Raw genomic sequence first — 21,524 nt, forward strand, 5'->3', positions numbered from 1 at the left:
CCTTTGCAACTCGGTGAGACCCTGTTTCAAAATAAAGAATAAGCCAGGCGTGGTGGCGCATGCTTGTAATCCCAGTGGCTTGGGAGGCTGAGACAGGAGGATCGCACAGGTTCGAAGCCAGCCTCAGCTACTTAGTGAGGCTCTCAGCAACTTAGTGAGACTCTGTTTCCAAATAAAATATAAAAGGTCTGGGAGTATAACCCAGAGGTAGAAAAGCCCTGGTTTCTTCTCAGTACCACAGAAAGAAAGAAAGAAAGAAAGAAAGAAAGAAAGAAAGAAAGAAAGAAAGAAAGAAAGAAAGAGAAGAAAAGAGTGAGTAAAAAATAGGGCAGGGGGTATAGCTCAGAGGTCGAATGCCCCTGGGTTCCATCCCCAGACCTGCAAAAAAAAATTCCAAGCAGACCTAGATCAAAGATGTGTTTGTTGGAAGGGAATATGATCTATATTTTATTCTATAGGTAAACATACAAAATATGTATAAATTGTATGTTTGTACATATAAAATATAAAATCTATATTTTATTCTATAGATATATACACCATATATTGTATCTTAATTACACTATATATATATACACACACACTATATATATATATGGTGTGTGTCTGTGTTTGTATGTCTATAAAAATTCAGAAACTAATCATAACATACTTCACTAGGGTGGACAGGCGAGTCCAGGGTGGCCTGGAAGCTCCGGGCTGCTTGTGTTTGGCCTAGTCATTCAATTTTCTTAGTGTTATACAGATACCGTTTTCAATCCGTATTTGGTGCAGAAAGTGTTGGGAACTACTGATTCGTAATTATTCAACTAAAAAATTGAGTTGGTGGCATTCTTTTTCACTCCTATGAAGATAAATTTAATAGAATCAGAAGTAGTTTACTGACCTAAACAAAATTCTTTCATTTGGTACTTGGCCTAATAATTTCTTATTCATGTTACAGTGTTTGTCATAAAATCAGGCAGACAAAGTTATCTTTAATTTTGTGGCAAAGTGTTGTTTTGGGTCTCTAAGGATTTTATATTCCTGTTTTCTAGCAAATGTTCTGGAAACACTTAGAGGCGATGGAAACGTACTCATTGCTGTGGACACAGCAGGCAGAGTTTTGGAACTTGCTCAACTTCTTGATCAGATTTGGAGAACTAAAGATGCGGGGCTGGGCGTGTACTCACTGGCTCTGCTGAACAACGTCAGTTATAATGTGGTGGAGTTTTCCAAGTCCCAGGTTTGCTTTCATCTTATCATTTGTCATAAAGAAGTTTGCACAGTGACTGGGCTTATGGGATATTGCATCTTAATTGCCTTTGGATTTTAGTTTTCTGAAGAGATTGTTAATAATAATAGCTAAACACTATTTACCGTCCTGTGTACTTTACTTGTATGATTTTACTTAATTTGTACATACCTTATGAAGTAGTGTCTATTTTTGTCTCCATTTTGTCGACTGAGCACGTTTCTTTTCTAACTGTTGCTAACTCAGTCTATAAAATTGGGCCTAAAATAGAACCTAGCTCACAGGATATAAATATTCATTCATTGTTCTTTCTTTTGGACAAGCCCTTCCCTTGAAATGGCAATCTCAAGGGTAAGATATTTATTTAAAACACATACGCTGTCCTCTCAAAAGTATTTCAGGTGACTAACTGGTGAAACAGTGCCGAATTGGACTTTTCGGGATGAAAACTGAAGGGGACCTAGTGAGGGGGAGAAGCAGAAAGTAAGCTGAGCTGCTTGTCAGATGGTGCAGGTTTAAGCAACTAGTGGGGGGAATGTGAACCAAGACAGAACGTGGATTCCCTGGCTGCTGTAGAGTATGTTGAAGGTTTATTATTTTCTAATTGTCATCTTTTCTCCTGTATCAGGTAGAATGGATGAGTGATAAATTGATGAGGTGTTTTGAAGACAAAAGAAATAACCCTTTCCAGTTTCGCCATCTCTCTCTGTGTCACGGTCTTTCTGACTTGGCTCGAGTACCTAGCCCCAAAGTTGTGCTTGCCAGCCAGCCTGACCTGGAATGTGGATTTTCACGGGATCTCTTCATTCAGTGGTGTCAGGACCCTAAGAATTCAATCATTCTGACTTATAGAACTACTCCTGGGACGTTAGCACGTTTCCTAATTGATAATCCTTCTGAAAAGATTACAGAAATAGAGGTAAGCATTTGTATGTAAACTTTATCTTAGAACTGTTTGGAGGATACATTACATGTGTTGTATAAAAATCAGCGACCAAGCCGGGCGTGGTGGTGCATGCTTGTAATCCGAACATTTGGGAGGCTGAGACCAGAGGATCACAGTTCTTGGACAGCTTCAGGTACTTAGGCTCTCTGCAACACAGTCAGACCCTATTTCAAAACTAAAAGGATAAAAAATAGGGCTGGGGATGTAGCTCAAAGGTAGAATGCCCCTGGCTTCCATCCACAGTACCACAGAAAAGAAAAAAAAAAATCGGTGACCAAGCTGGGCGTGGTAGCTCATGTGTATCATCTCAGTACTAAGGAGGCTAAAGACAGGAGATCAGTTTCAAGGCCAACCTCAGCAACTTAACGAGACCCTTGGGAACCTAGAGAGACCCTGTTTGAAAATTTTTTTAGAAAGGGCTGGTAGTGTAGCTCAGAGATAAAATGCCCCTGAGTTCAATCCTTAGTACCAATGAAGAAGAAGAAGAATTCCTAGTACCAAATAGTAAATAAAATTCAGTGACCAAAAGTAAAACTTGATGTTTCAGGATTTTTTCAAGAATTAAAAATACAATAAAATACAATAAAAGAATAGCAGGGATTTTAGTAATACAAACTTTGGAGCTAAGTGATATCTTTCTCTTACTTAACTCTATTTTTAAAAAAGCACAAATAATAGCCAGGCAAGGTGGTGCATGCTTGTAATCCCAGCATTTGGGAAGCTGAGACCGGAGGATCGTGGTTCGTGAACAGCCTCAGCTACTTAGTGAGGCCCTCTGCAACTTAGTGAGACCCTGTTTCGAAACAGGGCAGAGGGTGTAGCTCAGAGGTCAAATGCCCCTGGGTTCCATCCCCAGACCTGCAAAAAAAAAAAAAAAAAAGACACAATATTAAGAATTAAGATCTGAGCCGGGCCAGGCATGGTGGCGCACACTTTTAATCCCAGTAATCAGGAGGCTGAGACAGGAGGATCGCGGTTCATAGACAGCCTCAGCTACTCAATGAGGCCTTTTGCAACTCAGTGAGACCCTGTTTCAAAATAAAGAATAAAAAATAGGGCTGGGGTGTAGCTCTGTGGTAGAATGCCCCTGGGTTTCATTCCTACTACCACACACACACAAAAAAAGTAGAATGCTTTCCTGGCATGAGTAAGGGTTTGTGTTGGCTCTCCAGCACTGCAAAAAAAAAAAAAAAAAAAAAAAAAAGATCTGAGCTGGGCATGGTGGCACATGCTTATAATTCTAGTATTTGGGAAACTGAGACAGAAGGATCCCGGTTCGCGGCCAGCTTCACCTACTTAGTGAGGCCTTGTTTCAAAATAAAGAATAAAAAACAGGATTGGGGTTGTATCTTAAAGGTAGAATGCCCCTGGGTTCAGTCTCCAGCATCCACTATTAATACCCAAAACAATTTTTTTGTGGTGCTGGATGGAACCCAGGGGCATTCTACCTCTAAGCTACACTCTCAGCCCTATTTTTATTCTTTATTTTGAAACGGTCTTATTGAGTTGCAGAGGACCTAACTAAGTAGCTGAGGCTATCCAAGAACCGCGATCCTCCTGTTTCAGCCTACCAAATGCTGGGATTTACAAGCGTACGCCACCACGCTCATCTCAATACAGAATTGTTGAGTAAAGGAGTCACATCAAACATATCAAAATAAGGTAGAAAAACCAAATTAAAGGGACTCAGAAGTACTTGAAGCAGTTTCATGAGATTTGAAATGTTAAACTAAAATTTAAGAGATATGAAATAGTGAAGTTAAAAATTTTAAGTTCAAGCCCGGCCTGATGGATTATAAATAATCCCAGTACTTGAGAGGCTGAGACAGGAGGATCACAGGTTTGTGGCCAGCCTCAGCTACTTAGGCCCTGTTGCAAAATAAATAAATAAGTAAATAAAATAAAACAGGATCCCAGGATCACCAAAAAAAAAAAAAGAAGAAGAAGAAATACAATATCACCAACTCCCCGTCCATTCCCGTTTTGGCCCAGATACTCCCTCTTCCCTCCTCCAAGGGTGACCACTGTTCCGCACGGATTATTACAACTTATTTTTTAACGTTTTACCTTTCTCTCAACCTCTCCACCCAACCAGTCCATCAGCAAGTGCTGCCCTGGCCTCCAGCCGTGCCCTAAGGGGTCTGCCCCGCATCTCCACAGCAGTCCCTCCATGGCCTTTCTAGGTTTACTGCTTTACTCCCTTTTTTCTTCTCAGCCAAAGTGATTCTCTAATTTTTAAGAGTCTAAGGTAGTTGGGGGATGAAAGTGTAAGAACTGATTTATTGCATAATAGCAGGTTGTGGAGTTGTGTCCAGTTTTTTGCTATTCATGTCCATCCCTACAGTGTACTTTTTTCTTTGTACGCGTTTATGTGATTATTTCAATAAGCTAAATTCCTAGAAACAGGAAAATTGTGTCAAATGGCAAACACATTTTTATTTTTAGATTTTAACAAATCACATAATGTAGTTGGGCTGATTTTGAAAATAATGGATTAGTAGAAGATGGCACCTTTCTTTATTCTTGTAAATTTTTAAATTGCATTAGTTTTTTAGTTTTCAGAAATCAGTACAATTAGATATCTTTCCATGGCTATTTGTTATGCATTTTTCTTGTTTAATAAATTACCTGTATATAGTTTGTCTGTGTGTGTGTGTGTGTGTGTGTGTGTGTGTGTGTGTGCGCGCGCGCATGCACAGGTCTGAGGATGGAACCCAGGGGCATTTGACCTTCGAGCTACACCCCCTGCTCTATTTTTTATTCTTTATTTGAAATAGCGTCTCACAAAAGTTGCAGAGGGCCTCACTAAGTAGCTGAGGCTGGCAGTGAACCGTGATTCTCTAGTCTCAACCTCCCGAATGCTGGGATTACAAGCGTGCGCCACCACGCCCGGCATAGTTTGTCTTTTTTGACATGTATCTTTTTTTTATTTGGAAACACTCTTAGGAAAGTAGGGGGGGGAAATGATTTTCTCCATTTCTTTTATATTCATTTATTTACTGGGACTGGGAATTGAAGGGACACTTTTGCCTCTGAGCTACACCATAAGCCTTATTTCATTTTTTATTTTGAAACAGGCTCTCACAAGTTTTGAGGGCCTCACTAGGTTGCCAAGGCTGGCCTTGAACCTGTGGTCCTCCCATCTCAGCCTCCCAAGTACTGGGATTACAGACATGCACTACTACTTCCAGCTTTTGATTTTATGAGATTTAAAATGTTGGAGATTGTATTTGTTGGCGTATTTATCATCTTTTCCATTATGGACAAGTCTTTGATTATTATGTCATATATGGGTCTTATTTGCCCCATCTATTCTGTATTTTCTTTTCCATACCCACTGGTACAGTTTAGCCAGTTTAATTGAAACCCAGCCTAGACATAAACAGCTCAGTTTTAGTACTAATCTCAGTAGAGCCTGTAATTGCATGTAGTGGAAAGGTGGTGATGTAGATGTAGTGGAAAGTAGAGATGATGGGTCACTTCAGAACTACAGCATCTCTCCCACCTGATAGTGATCTCTCCTTTTGTCCGCTCTTCAGTTAAGGAAACGTGTGAAGCTTGAAGGGAAAGAACTTGAGGAATACTTGGAAAAAGAGAAACTAAAGAAAGAAGCTGCTAAAAAACTGGAGCAATCCAAAGAGTGAGTTGTTTTCCTGGACTATAGGATAATGCTTGTAATTTGTAAGTAACGTATTTCTAAGACTTAACATTAAGTTGAAAATATTTCAGTTTTCTTAGAACTTCATAACATTTGCCACAAAACATCTTTCAAATGCCTAAAACACCAAATCCTTTCAGTGCTGACAATATGTGTTTCTCAACTGGATGTTAAAGTTACATTTTTTAAAATATTGATCCAGTAATACTGAATATTATCACTTGGATTAATATTGCATCAGTAATACTAGGTATGAAGTCAGTGATCATTTACAGATGTTAGTTCAGAAGTCTCTGGAACTTGATGGCCTTGATCTCTTCCAAACCCTCCCAGGGCAGACATAGACTCCAGCGACGAGAGTGACGTAGAGGAAGACATCGAGCAGCCGTCGGCACACAAGGCCAAGCACGACCTGATGATGAAGGGGGAGGGCAGCCGCAAAGGCAGTTTCTTCAAACAGGCAAAGAAGTCCTACCCTATGTTTCCCGCCCCAGAAGAAAGAATTAAATGGGACGAGTATGGAGAGATTATCAAGTATGTGAGCAACACTCTGCTCTTGTCTGAGTAGGAGGTCGCAGCTGACTCAGCCCAGTGAATCGAGTGCTTTTAGTCACTATGTACTTTGTTAGTTTCTGAGCATCTCTGCTCAAAAGATGCAGAATATTTGTAGTTTGAAACATGAAAGTTGAAATGTAAGCCGGGCGTGGTGGCACACACTTGTTATCCCAGCACTCAGGAGGCTGAGACCGGAGGATCGCAGTTTGTGGACAGCCTCAGCTGCTTAGTGAGGCCCTCTGCAACTCAGTCAGACCCTGTTTCAAAATAAAGAAATAAAAGATAGGGCTGGGATGTAGCTCATGGGAATGCCTCTGGGTTCCATCCCCAGTACCACACACACCAAAAAAAAAAAGTTGAAATGTTGAGGGACACCTAGAAAATTAATATAAAGAAAAACTGAGGATCAAAACTTTTCCCACTTGAGCCGGGCATGGTGGCGCACGCTTGTAAGCCCCGTGCTTGGGAGGCTGAGACAGGAGGATCGCACAGGTTCGAAGCCAGCCTCAGCTACTTAGTGAGGCTCTCAGCAACCTAGTGAGACCCTGTTTCCAAATAAAATATGAAAAAGGTCTGGGAGTATAGCCCAGAGGTAGAAAGCCTCTGGGTTCCACCCCCAGTACCACCAAAAAAAACAAAAAACAAAACTCTTCCCACTTACGAGAGGTAAGGGACATGTCTTGGAGAACGATGCAGAATAAAAAGGACTTTGGGTGATAACTGTATGCAGTCTGATAGGTGGGTTTATTGACCCAAATAGTACATTTGTCTTTTAGTTACCAAAAGATTATGAGATAGCATGAGTGGATCAGAAAACCTGCGAAATCTGCAGTCACTGTTAGAAAACAACTGGAATCAGATGTTCTAATTGCAGATTTGAAAACACTACTGACCTGCATATATCCTTTCCACTCTGTTCCTGTTGCCTCCCTAGTAAGTGGCAGGTGTCTCGGCATAATCACCATGTCTCCCACCGTCTGGCTTCTTCCTACTTTCCTACTGCTTCTCTATATCCCCTCCCTTTCTCCCTTTCTCCTTCTGACAGGGCTCACTGTGCTGCCCAGGCTGGTCCCAACCTCCTTGGCTCAGCGATGTCCTGCCTTAGCCTCCCAAGGAGCTGCAGCCTTAGGCACTCACCATTGCGCCTGGCTCTCTTTCTGTGTTCATAACGCTGTCTCCAGCACAGAGTGGTCTTAGGTCATTCTTGGGATTAATTGGGAAAATTTCATTGTCTTTTGAAACAATAGAGAGGAAATACAACTTTACACTGACAGGTTTGCCTACTATTCCCTTGATGAGCAACCCGTCTGTTTGACATATGGACATTGCTTTTTAGCTCCAATTTTCTTACCTGAAGGATGGGGATAAAACTTAAATGATCTTGTTTTTAGTTGTTGTTGTTTGTGCTAGGGACCTCGTGCATGCTAGGCAAGCACTGTGTCACTAAGCTACATCCGCCACCCGTGAGATGTGTTTTTCAGGCACTTAGTGTAGAACCTGTCTCAGCAAATGTGCTTTAAGTGGTTGCTACTGCTATTGTTATTCTTTAGATTGGAGATACTGGGCTGCAGGGAGGTATTTGGACTAAGAAGCTTCTGTAAATACCTGGGTGTTGAGGGGACAGAGGCCTGGATTCCCAGGAATGAGAGTAGATTTGGGAATTATGCATACACAGGAAGTTAGAGAGAAAATGTTAAAAAAATAATTTTTTATATATAATCTTAGCATTTGGGAGGCTGAGACAGGAGGATCGCAGTTTGTGGACAGCCTCGCCTATTAGTGAGGCCCTTTGCAACTAACTCAGTGAGACCCTATTTCAAAGTAAAGAATTAAAAAATAGGGCTGGGGGGTGTAGCTCAGAGGTACAATGCTCTGGGTTCTATCCTCAGTAACACACACCAAAAAAAATTTTTTTTTGAGCCAGGCGTGGTGGTACTTATAATCTCAGTATTTGGGAGGCTGAGCCAGAACAACGCAGATTTCCAGCCAACCTCAGCAACTTTATGAGGCCCTCCAACAAAAGTATAAAATCAGGCTAGGGGTGTAGCTCAGAGGTTGACTGCCCCTGGGTTCTATCCCCAGTACTGTAAAAAAATAAAGAAGCTGGGCATGCTGGCACATGCTTGTAATCCTAGTACTTGGGAGGATGAGACAGGAGGATTATGTGGGTTTGAAGCCAACCTCAGCTACTTAGCAAGGCTCTCAGCAACTTAGTGAGACCCTGTTTCCAAATAAAATATAAAATAGGATCCAGGCATGGTGACACACGCTTGTAATCTCAGCATTTGGGAGGCTGAGACAGGAGGATTGTGGTTTGTGGCCAGCCTTGGCTACTTGGGGGGTCCCTTTGCAACTCAGTGAGACCTTGTTTCAAAATAAAGAATAAAGAATAAAAAATAGGACTGGGGGTGTGGCTCAGAGGTAGGATTCCCTGGGGGGGGGGGGGAGATTGATTTGTTTTTACTATTAGAACTCTGACATTGGGAGTAAAAGTGGGAAGAGAAATGTGCAATAGTATTCTGAAATAAAAATGAAGGCTTATAAGGAAGATAATGATTTTGTGTCTTAATCTTGTTGATAATGTCTGCTTTCTTTGGGCAGAAAGGAAATAATTGGAGGTCTTAAAGACATCAGAGGAGCTCTGAGATTTATAGGTATTGGGGCTTGGTGAAAGAAACCATAGAAGTTGGCAAAAAAAAAAAATTATTGAAAAGAATGCAGGGCCAGATTGCAACAGTACTTGTAGCCACTGAGATCTTCTAATGACCTAGATAGGGGCTTTTTACTAGTCATTTGGTATGTTTTGAAGAGCACTCTTCAGTGGTTATGAGGAATTTAATATATGTAGTCATCTGCTAATTGAGATTATGAAATTGTACTGGCTCTAGATCAAATGTATATTTAAGCCTTGAAATACATGAAGAGTCTAAAAATTATGCCACCTACTAGTTAGTTATACATATTATATAATATTAGCTTGCTTTTTACTACTTCTAATTAGAAACTTATTATTCAGACCAGAGGACTTCTTAGTGCCAGAACTTCAAGCTACTGAAGAAGAAAAAAGCAAATTAGAATCTGGTTTGACAAATGGAGATGAACCCATGGATCAGGATTTATCTGATGTTCCCACTAAGTGTATCTCTACGACAGAGTCTATTGAAATAAAGTAAGTCTTTTTGTTGTATGTGGGCAGTAGACTATAAGGTAAAATTCAGTTTCTGGGCTGGGGCCCTTTTCACAGGGCATTGGGCGTGCTAGGCACGCTCAGAGGTAGAGTCCTTGCCTAGTGTGCCCAGCGTCCTGGGTGTAATCTTTTCTGTGAAAAGACTTGTACAGAATGGTGGTATTTTCTCTTCATTAATGATATTTAAATGCCAAAGTAATTGAGTTATTGATGGGAGGGGGAGAGAGTTAAACATTAAATTGTACATTTATATGAAGAAATATTATTTCTGAAAGAGAATACTGTAACTTGTGAGTTGAATTTTTCTGAATAACAGCTCATTTCATAAACTGTTCTCCTTGACTTGAACATCTCTAGTGCCCTAATGTCTAGAAAATTTCATATGATCTGAAGTAGTTAAACCCTTTTTCCTTTTCTACTTTTTTCTTTTATTGGTGCATTATAGTCATACATCTTAATGGGGTACAAGATGATAGAGGCAGACATGCACACATCTCTCATGTGGTCCTCCCTCAGTTCCCACCCCATCCCCTCCCCACCCTCCTTCTCATGTTTGGCTTAGTGATTGACTTTGTGTTTGTTTGTTTGTTTGGGTTATTATATTATTTTTTTATTTTTTTGCGGTACTAGGGATGGGACAAGGGGCATTCTACGTCTGAGCTACATTCCCAGCCCTATTTTATTTTTTATTCTTTATTTTGAAACAGTGTTTCACTAAGTTGCACAGGGCCTCACTAAGTAGTAGCTGAGGCTGTGGTGACCAGCAGTCCTGTCCCAGCCCCTCAGATGCTGGGATGACAAGCGTGCGCCTCCACGCCGGCATTGATAGGCTTTGAATGTGCATCGTGTACATTATGGGGTTTCCTTCCCCCCCCCCCATCCCCCTCAGCTTGGTCGCCTTATTTGCTCATCTGAAGTTTCTCCTAGGACCCCTTTTCTCCCTAGCTTCCATATATTAGGGAGAGCATCTGATTTTTTACTTTTTGTGACTGACTAATATCACTTTGCATAATGTTCTCCAGTTTCATCCATTCTCTTTCTACTTAATAGAGATAATAATACCAATAAATGGTTGTTTTGGGTTTTTTTTGTTTTTGTTTTTGTCCTCAAAGAGCAAAGTATTTGTTCAATGATAATCTTTTGTATTTTTATTTTCGGTTTATCCACAATGTAAATAAGGCACAGTAGCATAACATGTATTTTTTAAATCCTCTTATATGTTGTATACATCTTTCTTGATGATGAAACTCATTTTTTTAAAAGCCTAGTTTCAGTATTAGTGTATCACAAAAGTAGGCTCAAATAATCATGTCTAATTACAGAGCCAGGGTTACTTACATAGACTACGAAGGACGTTCTGATGGGGATTCCATTAAAAAAATCATTAACCAGATGAAGCCACGCCAGTTAATCATCGTGCACGGCCCCCCAGAGGCCAGCCGAGACCTGGCAGAGTGCTGCCGCGCGTTTGGTGGGAAAGACATCAAAGTGTACGTGCCAAAGCTGCATGAAACGGTTGACGCCACCAGCGAGACGCACATCTACCAGGTGAACAGGCCGCAGCGGGGCCACAGGGAGCAAGTGCTTTTGTTGCAGACTAGGCGGATGCATAGGAACACAGGCAGGTTGAGACAGGCACGGGGCCTGCCCTAGACCCGGGGTCGCACGGAGTTTGTAACGAACACCATTTCCACACGGCTCTCTCCAGTGGAGGAAGTGGGATGCCACGAGAGTGTGAAGAGGCAGAGGAGGTATGGGGAAGGTTTCCTGGAAGAAGTGCTAACTAAGATCCTAAGAGCTGTGAGGATAGGTTGTCAGGACAGGTGGAGTCGGAAAAAGAGGGTCAAAGAGGGGTCCAGGCAGAGGGAACAGTATTTACGGAAGGAAGAGTGTCTAAGAATTCAAAGTTAAAAAAATCATCGGTGTCAAGGTTCCTCTGCTAAAATTGGAACAAATGGAGCCAGGCAAGAAAACAGACTTGCACGGGGAGAGGCAGGCTTTTACCTCGTTGGGGGACAGAGTGGCAGTCTAAGGCAGGAGGAGTGCCTGTATCTGGAACAGATGGGTCAGAACTTAACAGGCAGAAAAGTTACTGTGGGCAGAGGAAGGGAAGCAGCCTTCCAGGAGCACAGAGGGTGAGCTGCCTGGTACAGGAGGCATGGACAGTGTGGTGCCCTGCAGCGCCCTGGGAACCAGAGCTGAGGCCAGTGCTCTCGCCTGGCTGCACAGGAGGGTCGCCTGGTGCGCTGGCTGCATCTCACCAGTACTAGGAGCCCTGGAGCTGCGGCCCGGCATGAGTGTGGGAGAGAACATTTGCCGTGCGATTCTGATGTGCAGTCAGGGGTAAGAACCTTTACTTTGGGATGTAGCCAAGGGCCCTGATGATCTTAAAGATAATTAGGTCATTGTGAGGGTCAGATGAGTAGAAGATTTTCCAATTTTAATAATAGTACCATAGTTAGAAAAGACCAGTAAGAGGTCATATTTAATTTGCTTACACTTTGTGGGTTTTATATGTCCTCTCCTTCGCACATCCAGGTGAGATTAAAAGACTCACTTGTCAGCTCCCTTCAGTTTTGTAAGGCAAAAGATGCTGAATTGGCATGGATAGACGGTGTTCTAGACATGAGAGTGTCCAAAGTCGACACAGGAGTTATTTTAGAAGAAGGAGAACTCAAGGATGATGGAGACGACCCGGAAATGCAAGTGGACGCCCCTTCCGATGCGAGCGTGATCGCGCAGCAGAAAGCCATGAAGAGCCTGTTTGGCGATGATGAGAAAGAGCCCGGGGAGGAGAGCGAGGTCATCCCAACTCTGGAGCCCCTGCCGCCTCACGAGGTAGGGCCTGCGCCTTCTCTCTCCTTAATTTGTCATCCCTCTGGTTTTCCTTTTATGTTTTTTTAATCTTTTAAAACATGTCTTGTGTAGGCTGGGATTGAGGTTCTTAAAAAAGATCGCTCAAGGCATTGTTTCTGTGTATGTCTGTGTGTATTGGTTCTCTTCTCTCTGGCTTGGGAATGAAAACAGGTTAAAAAAAAAAAAACCACTAACAAAGCCTCTTTTAAGGTATATAATTGTTTCATGCTGGTTTTTTCAGTGTGGATTTTTAAATATTAAGCTCGGTTATGAGGATCCCTACCTGCTTCCAATCAGAGATTTACAGTTTTCTTAGACTGTCATACATACCCTTGCATTCCATTTTTGTATTTCATCAGTTCAACTTAAATCACTTTTGGTTTTGATACCAATAGAAATTTTTTATTAAGAATAGCTTTAATTTTAGCCTAATATTTACATGATCTCAAGAAGGGACTAGTTAATTAGCAAAGATTTTAGGTAGTTAAACTTACAACAGTATTAAAGCCGAGAGTCCTGCCTGTGTTGGCAGAGGAAGTCTCTAGCCCTGCTGTGAAGTGAGACTTAGAGAGATAGCCTCTGTCACCACATTCCCTTCTGATACTACTCTTGAAATTGGCAGGGAAAATTAAAGAATCTTTTTTCTCTGTGCGAAAGCTAGTGCTGTTCAAGGCAGTTTCAAAGTAGCAGCATTAGACAAGCACCACTTGCCTTTCTGATTCCAAACCCATGGCATCCGTCACATTCACTCAGGGAGGAGGGAAAGTAGAATTGGGATTAAGGAAGAATTATCCTCTGAGCTATGCCAAGGACTGGGCTGTGGAAATGAATTCTAGTTGAGCTCTGCCTCCTGGCACTCTGGTTGACCCTCCCTGGCAGTGGGTGGGTGAAGAGCATAACAGTATCACACCTGTCTCCTTTATTAGGAGGCATGACTAACACAATTGTGAAATCGCAGAAGATGTGAAGTTCTTTGTGATGTTAAGTAATGAGGTAAAATCCAGAATAACAGACTTGGAGTGTGAGTTACCGTCTTAAAGCCATCTGTCAAAGGACCGCAGGGAATAATAAAAGAACAAGTGGTATTTCACTTTATCCAGTACAACTTTGTGTCTGGGGTTTTGCTGGAAGTCATTCTTTCCCCTTTGACCCGATGCAAGGTTCCTGGACATCAGTCGGTTTTTATGAATGAACCAAGACTGTCAGACTTCAAGCAAGTTCTCTTACGCGAGGGGATCCAAGCTGAATTTGTCGGAGGTGTACTTGTTTGCAACAATCAAGTAGCAGTCCGCAGAGTGAGTTTTTGTTTTGTTTTGTGGTACTGGAGGTGGAACCCAGAGGCCTTCTACCTCCAGGCTATACCCCCCAGCCCTGTTTTATTCTTTATTGGGAAATGGGATTTAAACCTGTGATTCTCCTGTCTCAGCCTCTCAAGTACTGGGATTACTTGTGTGTGCCACCACGCCTGGCTGAATTTGGTTTCCTTTTAAGGAGGGATGAATTAATAAACATGTGCTTCTGATGAGTTGTCATTTTGAATTCTGTAATTCTTGATTGGTAACCTCACAGAACTGAAGACGAGTAATTTATATTCATAATGACAACTTGGGAGGCTTATAAAAGTCAATCTCAAAGAAATGTGTAATTTGGTGGGGTTTTTTTTGTTTGTTTTTTTTTTTTTTTTTTGTGGTACTGGGGTTCCTAGAAACCCTTCTGCCTCTGGGCTACACTCCCAGACCTATTTTATATTTTTATTTTTGGAAACAGGGTCTCATAAGCCAGAAAGGCTGGCTTCGAACCTGCGCGATCCTTCTGTCTCCGTCTCCCAAGCGCAGGGATTACAAGCGTGCGCCACCACGCCCGGCAGATTTTTATTATTTAAATCCTTTGACATTTATATGTCAGTGTAACATCCATTACTTGAATCTATATCTGTGTTCTATGAATCAGAGGAACCCATTTCCTGACCAATCATGAAATAATCTATTTAATATATTTTGGCTATTATGTCTGCATATTAATGAATAGAAAATGTACTAAAGAACTTTTTTTAAATTTGATTTCTAGACGGAAACTGGACGCATCGGATTAGAAGGCTGCCTTTGTCAAGATTTTTATAGGATAAGAGACCTTTTATATGAACAGTATGCCATTGTGTGAAGGACACAATGTCAAGAAGTATCTGCTTGACCTTTCTAAGAGAAAGGATTCTTACCTTTTTTCAAGCTTTTGCTGTTTGGCTTCGTAACATACAAAAAGAATCTGCCAGAAAAACTGAACATGTATTAGATTTTTAAAATTGTAAATAGAGGGCCAGGGGTATAGCTCAGCGGTAGAGTGCTTGCCTAGCATTCTTGAGACCCTGAGTTCAATCCCCAGCACAGAAAGAACGAAAGAAAAGAAAATAGAGACCATTTTGCTAATGATCAAAGGAGCTTACCTTTTGGCGTTCAGAGTGATAGAGGTCCTAACAAGTGTACAGGTCCAAGAACTGCAGGTGAGTGGTTCCCTTTACAGACCCCTTACTTTAGGACTTGGTACTTAAATAAAACAATGCAAGTTAGCAAACCAGCTCATGGCCTTATAGAAACTTGTTTACACGCATTACCGCAAACTGTTTCTCATATTTTCTCTTATGAAAAGTGAGAATTATATAGAAAAGATGTGCTACCAATAAAATAAAACAAATCTGATAAAGTTTTTTGAGGCTAGGGATTAAAATAAAGCATGTGTGCTGTGACTCTTCTTTTGAGATCTAAAATGCAATTGTTCCCACGTGGACACTGTTTGCTCCCCACTTTATTTCCCAGAGTCCCTCTGGTGTGAGGTAGTGTATATTATATTCAGAAGTCAGTTTGTGTGACACTATTGTTTGAACATCTGTCATTCCTCCTTGATGTTCTGTAGTCTAAGGATTCCACGTACATTCGAGGCACGTCTTAACTATCACCTAGGTGATTTTATTTGTTTATTGCTCTATTTTTAAGAAAACAAATGTTGGACCTCGCGTTTTTATAAGGTAACTGTAATTTAATGAAAAGATGCCAACGTCTCTTCTCTCAGGATTACTCGCTCCTAAGGTCATCTGAGCCATGGTTGGGTTTTATTCACATTACTACAGAAATCATCCTCTGCCATCCTTTGTGGTATAGAATAAACCACTCTTGTCAACGAGTAAAAACTGATGCAGTGTTCATTGAACTTAAGCAATGGAAATCATGTCGCCCTATTGCAATGGTGATTTTTTTCAAAAGTAACAATTACGGTACTTGTAACAAGTAGACTTTGATGCTATTTCTCAAGTGTTTAAGCCTCTTTACACTTCACAGTTTTAGGCCCGTCCGTCTTGTTTAATCTGTATAGCATTATGTGTATTTCAAACCAGTGAGATCAGATTAGACTTCATTTTCATTCTGCTTCAAATGTTTACAAAACTTTTCTTGTGGAATATTGTGCTTATGCAAAGTTTACAGCCTCCTAGCTGTGCACAGGGGCACATGCTGTAATCCCCACTACTTTGGAGGCTGGGGCAGGAAAATCATAAATTCAAGGCCAGCCTGGAAACTCAGCCAGACCCTGTCTCAAACCTTCCTAAGAAGGGCAGGGGTCGCTAGCTTAGTCATAGAGCACTTGCCGAACATGCAGGAGGCCCTGGGCTTCACCCTGTACGACAAGAAGAATAGTGTGCAGCCTTGTACTGAGAACCAGACGTACAGTGTTTTAAAGATGAACATGACAAGTATGTTTTCTTCTTAGCACTTGAGAAAAGCTCTCTTGAACCCGTCACTATAGAGTAAGCCTATCATTCTGTCTGTATTTACCAGGGGCGAGTCTGTAGTTATTTCATGGTTTAAAGCATGTGGTTGTACATACTACATCATAATGCCAATATTGAGAAAATTATTTCTTGTCCGGCCTTTTATTGTCCTATGAACAGGAATTAAATTTAATAGTACTGCTTGAAGGTGGCTGTACTAAATATATTAGAGCAATACTTTTGTTTGTTTCAAGATAACAATACTACTAAAATTTATGAAATGACTTGTTTTAGCCTTAGTTACTTAAGAAAAACTTAAGTTTTAAAAATGAGATAAATTATGAACTTAAACTTTCAGATTTTCATTGTTTAGAAGCAGTATATGGATTATCGCCTGATATCTGCAAATAATTTTGTTAAAAAGAAATCTTACTGTATGTGCTATAGTGGGATTATACATGTCAGATACCATTGCAATTCTTTCTTTTCATGGTTTTGTAAGAGACCTGAAATAGAAATGAGGAAATCAATAATGTAAAGACAGCCATTCACTTTTTTTTTTAAATTGTGGTACAATTACATATCATAAAATATTAATTCTTTTAAAGTGTATAAGTCATTGTTTTTGATATATTCACAGGGTTATACAACCATTACTACTATGTAATTCCAGAACATTCTGTCATTCCAAAAAGAAACTCCATGCCTAATTGCAATTAACCTCCATTTTCACTTCTCCCTCACCTTCGTCAGTCATTATCTCTCTATCTCTGGATTTACTTCTTCTGGATGTTTCATAAAAATGAAATCATGCGACATGTGGCCTTTTGTGTCTGGCTTCTTTCACTTAGCATAACGTTTTCAAGGCTTATCAATGCAGCAGGTATCAGAATCCTTTTTAGGGTTAAATTATATCCCATTGTATGGATACCACATATGTTCTATCCATTTAATAGTTAGTGAACATTGACTTGTTCCCAATTTGGGGCCATTGCAAAGAATGCTACTTTGAATATATGTGTCCATGGTTTTGGGATTTTTTTATTTGAACATGTATTTTAAATTTTGAGTATATACCTAAAAATGGAATTGCTGGATCATATGTTAACTCTGCTTATCTTTTTTTTTTTTTTTTTTTGGTGGTACTGGGGTTCCTGGAAGCCCTTCTACCTCTGGGCTACACTCCCAGGCCTATTTATTTTTGGAAACAGGGTCTCTTAAGCCAGTGTGGCTGGCTTCGAACCTGCGGGATCCTCCTGTCTCGCCTCCCAAGCGCGGGGATGACAAGCGTGCGCCACCACGCCTGGCAACTCTGCTTATCTTAATCTGGTAGTTTGAGGAGCCACCAGAATGTTTTCCAGAGTGGCTGTAGTATTTCACTTTCCCAGCAACAGACGTATGAGGGTTTCGTTTTCTCCACTTCCTTATCTACATCTGTCACCTGCCTCTTTTCTTTCAGCCATCCTAGTGCCTGTGAAGGAGTGAAGGGCCTCACTGAGGTCTGGCGGCATCCCCTTCAGTAGCGATGCTGAGCGTCTTTTCTTGCTTATTGGCTGCATACAGTCTTTGAAGTTACGGCTGTTTAAATTCTTGGTTTTCAGTTTATTTATATTGTTATAAGTTTTTTTGTTTGGTTTTTTTTTTTTTTTTTTTTGCGAGTCTGGGGATGCAACCCAGGGGCATTTGACCTCCGAGCTACACCCCCTGCCCTATTTTTTATTCTTTATTTTGAAACCGGGTCTCACTGAGTTGCAGAGGGCCTCACTAAGTAGCTGAGGCTGTCCGCGAACCGCGATCCTCAGGTCTCAGCCTCCCGAATGCTGGGATTACAAGCGTGCCCACCACGCCTGGCTATTGTTATAAGTTTTTAAAGATATATCTTGGATACACAACCTTTATGATTTATAAATACTGTATCCCATTCTGTGGTTTATCTTCATGCCTGTAATCCCAGTACTTGGGAGCCTAAGACAGGAGGATTGTAGGTTTGAGGCCAGCCTCAGCAACTTGGCAAGACCCTGTTTCAAAATGAAATCTAGAAAGTAGGGCAGGAGTGTCTGTAGCACAAAGGTAGTGGTTGGTAATTCAGTGATTGACAGTTGGCTATTTTTTTATACTTTATTTCTAAACAGGGTCTCACTAGGTTGCTGAGAGCCTCACTAAGTAGCTGAGGCTGGCTTCCAACCCGTGCGATCCTCCCATCTCAGGCTCCCAAGCGCGGGGGATTCCAAGCGTGCGCCACCACGCCCGGCTTACAGCATGCCTTTTCATATGCATAGCCGTGATGACTAAGGATGACTTTTTAATTAACAGAAGTAGGTACTTCATGGGCGCTCCTTTGATACTATGGCGATATCCTGTTCTTTCTCACATCTTCACCCTCTAGTTTCAGCACCTGTTGATGATCCTCACCTGAATCACTTCTCACCAGATGTTGATTCCAGTCCCGCCATTGCTTCTGCGTTGATTGGCGCTCTGTTATAAGCTAGAACTTGACCTTCTTGCCAGCTTGTGTCCCCGGATCCATGTGGAACCCGGGTTCCTGCCTTCCCTCTGCTCATTGGGGTTCGTTTTGATGCTCCGTCATCCTAGATCTGGCGGGTGGCAGCACGTTCATGCTGGCTCCATGGTTCTTTGAGCACTCCCTTATGGTTCTGCCTCCACAAGAGGCTCCAGGCTCGCGTTTCCGCTGCCCCACCCTGGGATCAGCCACTTGGCCAGTCCTGGCTCATTCTGGTGGAGAATGGGACTCAGGGCCGAGCTCTGGCCACTGGGCTGTGCTCATTGTCGCTATTGCTGCGACGTCATCGTAGGGACGGGCTTGGGAATAGGTGCGAATACTCTTGCGTCCTCACCCACCCCGACTCTTAAACCGCAAGTTCACGCCGACTCTGAGTCCTCTCTTTCTTCACAGGAATTACCCTCACCTTTTCCCTACATTTGAAAACGGAACTCATAGTCCTTAATGTGCTGGCCTGTTGCACCAAGCCCCGAAAGTTGCTGCTGCGGGCACCGAGTTTCCTCCCTTTCCCCGATCCATGGCAACGCCTGCCGGTTGAACCCTGCAGTGGGTGTTTTAAAGCTGGTACCTTTGGCTCCGCTGTTAGTGCCAAAATAGATGTTTACTTTATGTGGGGCTTCAACAATGGTTCTAGAAATATGTGCAGGTTTTTCCTGCTTTGGGACTATTTCCTGGTGTTTTATTTTGGCTATTTTGTTAAAATGTTTTCCTCCCCAGGGGTGGTGGTGCATACCTGGAATCTCAGAACTCAGGAGGCTGAGACAGACGGATTGCAGGTTCGAGACCAGCCTCAACAGCTTAGCAAGACTTTTGGCAACCTATCAAGCCCCTGTTTCAAAACAAAAAGTTAAAGGGGCTGTGGGTATAGCTTGGTTGAATGCCGCTAGGTTCATTCCCCCATACCCCTTCTGCTTTCTGTTCTGTAGTTAAGCCTTGCATGTAATGTTCAAGCATCAGACAAAATAACGATGGCTGTGGATGGGGTTGGTAGAGGAAAGTCTGGAAATGAAGGAGATGACATCGTGGTCTCCATCCACAGTGCTCTCTAAGCCAGGACACCTTAGCAGTCAAAGACCGTAAGTCATGTGTTCAGATTATTTTATAACCGTTTTTGCCAAGGAACTGTGACTGTCAGCTCAGCATTCGGATCATCCACCCCCTTAACTTGAGTGTTGGGAATGTCAGGGCCAAGTTCACCATGCTGAGTGCTGAGGTGTTCCTTTATTAAACAGTCAGTTTTTCTTCTGTCTTAACAATTTGGAGTGGGAGGAATAATATCATGCCCCTGGACAAATGATTCCTCGGCAAGCTCGGGATGGAGTCCAATTATGTAAGAGATGTATGTGGGCAACCTGTGTAATAATTGTTATACCATTTCTACCTGTGGGAAAAATGGATTCAGTGACCGTAATTATTTCCATTTGGGAGATTTGGTTCACCTAATGGGAATGATTGCTCAAGTGCCCTTTTACAAAAAACATAAAAATAACTGAGCCCCTAGTAATAGTACCTCTCGCTGAGTATTTTCTCTGCACCAAATGCTGTGCTAAGTACTTTCTGTGCGTTGTCTCCATCATCAGGATGGAGGCACATGTGTACTTTGGCCCCGTTTCCAGTGTGTCACGGTTTTGATGAATTATCAGCATTCTTCAAGTCTGAGCAAAAGGCACTATCAGCTACCTTAGGAAGAAAAGTGTGTTTATTGAGATGACAACCGCAGGTGTCTGGGGACCTCGGCAGCAGGTCCAACAGTCCCTCTACTGAGAGAACGAATCAGCTGCAGGGTGGGTCCCCAGCACGAGGCAAACCTGGCATTGGCTGGTCTTGTGTTCTGGGCCAACCCTGGTGGTGGGAGGGCTCCTTCATCGTCAGTCTTACACGATCAGACGCTGGGGAGGGTTCTCTCCAGGATGTGAGAGGCTGTTGGCAAAAGGTAGACCGGCGCTGGGAGGAACAACAGCGAATAGCCACTGTGTGGACACAGTCTTTGAGGTGCGGGCTCTGGAGAGGAGGCCTCGGACCACAAGGCCATCGCTGTGTGGGTGGGGTCGATTTCTGTGTTGGCACTTAAGATCTCAGGGGCCAGTATCTGCGCCCTTCCCGGCGTGAGTGATGGGAGCCAGCCGAGGCAGCTGGTGAGCACCTCCACAGGTGGTCCCCATCCAGGGCCACTTTCACACACGCCGCCCCATGTTGCGTCGTGACCGCCAAGCCTCAATGTCACCTCTGTTTTTACACTGGAAGAATCTTGCTCTGAGGGGGATAAGTGGCTTTTTCAAAGTCACACAGCCTATTATTGGTGAATTGGTGCTTTTACCACCACTTGATCTGCAAAAAAGCACTCTATTATTTATCCTTTTAACTTTGAGACACGAATCCTTTCAAAATAACTTCCAGTGTATTACCCACAATTTCCTCTAAATAGCGGTGGGATTTGTACCATATGACCTAATGGAGGTCTAAGGCTTTTCTATCCGTAGACATTTTTTTAAGACAATTTAAACGCAGCAAACTTGCTCGTTTAGCCAATGTGGTAATGCACTGGTCTTAAAGATATTAAATCCTTTCTCATATTTACTACTGATTTTATGCTACTCACCATAGAATAACAGAAAACAGGCAGCTCTTACTCAGAAATAAGAAAACCCACAGACTGCCTGAAAATCTTAGAACATGTTTATTCAGGAATGCTCAGATACAGAATCTAAAAGGCTATCTCGGTTTCTCAATCTTTATAAGAGGGCTGGGATCTGTCAAGTGGATTTCTAACTCTTTCAAAGCTATTTTCAGAGGTTGTTCATTGGTGAATC

General features: G+C 42.1%; 1 protein-coding gene across 2 annotated transcripts in view; it reads left to right on the forward strand.

Annotated features, from left to right (window-relative positions):
• CPSF2 (cleavage and polyadenylation specific factor 2) overlaps positions 1 to 14,596 on the forward strand; it is a gene marked incomplete at both ends in the record, with an annotated part of 28,384 nt that extends 13,788 nt beyond the window's left edge. Inside the window, 9 exons of one of the 2 annotated variants that reach the window (XM_080708198.1) lie at positions 1,038 to 1,225; positions 1,863 to 2,153; positions 5,720 to 5,820; positions 6,172 to 6,372; positions 9,410 to 9,562; positions 10,903 to 11,128; positions 12,119 to 12,418; positions 13,597 to 13,731; positions 14,504 to 14,596. In XM_080708198.1, the coding sequence (XP_080564324.1) occupies positions 1,038 to 1,225; positions 1,863 to 2,153; positions 5,720 to 5,820; positions 6,172 to 6,372; positions 9,410 to 9,562; positions 10,903 to 11,128; positions 12,119 to 12,418; positions 13,597 to 13,731; positions 14,504 to 14,596 (1,688 nt within the window). The remainder of the gene's footprint in view (positions 1 to 1,037; positions 1,226 to 1,862; positions 2,154 to 5,719; positions 5,821 to 6,171; positions 6,373 to 9,409; positions 9,563 to 10,902; positions 11,129 to 12,118; positions 12,419 to 13,596; positions 13,732 to 14,503) is intronic. The other variant, XM_080708199.1, reaches the window with a different exon arrangement.
• Positions 14,597 to 21,524: the final 6,928 nt, after the last annotated feature.

This window comes from Muscardinus avellanarius (assembly GCF_963383645.1).
Source record: "Muscardinus avellanarius genome assembly, chromosome: 12".
In the NCBI taxonomy this organism is placed as follows: Eukaryota; Metazoa; Chordata; class Mammalia; order Rodentia; family Gliridae; genus Muscardinus; species Muscardinus avellanarius.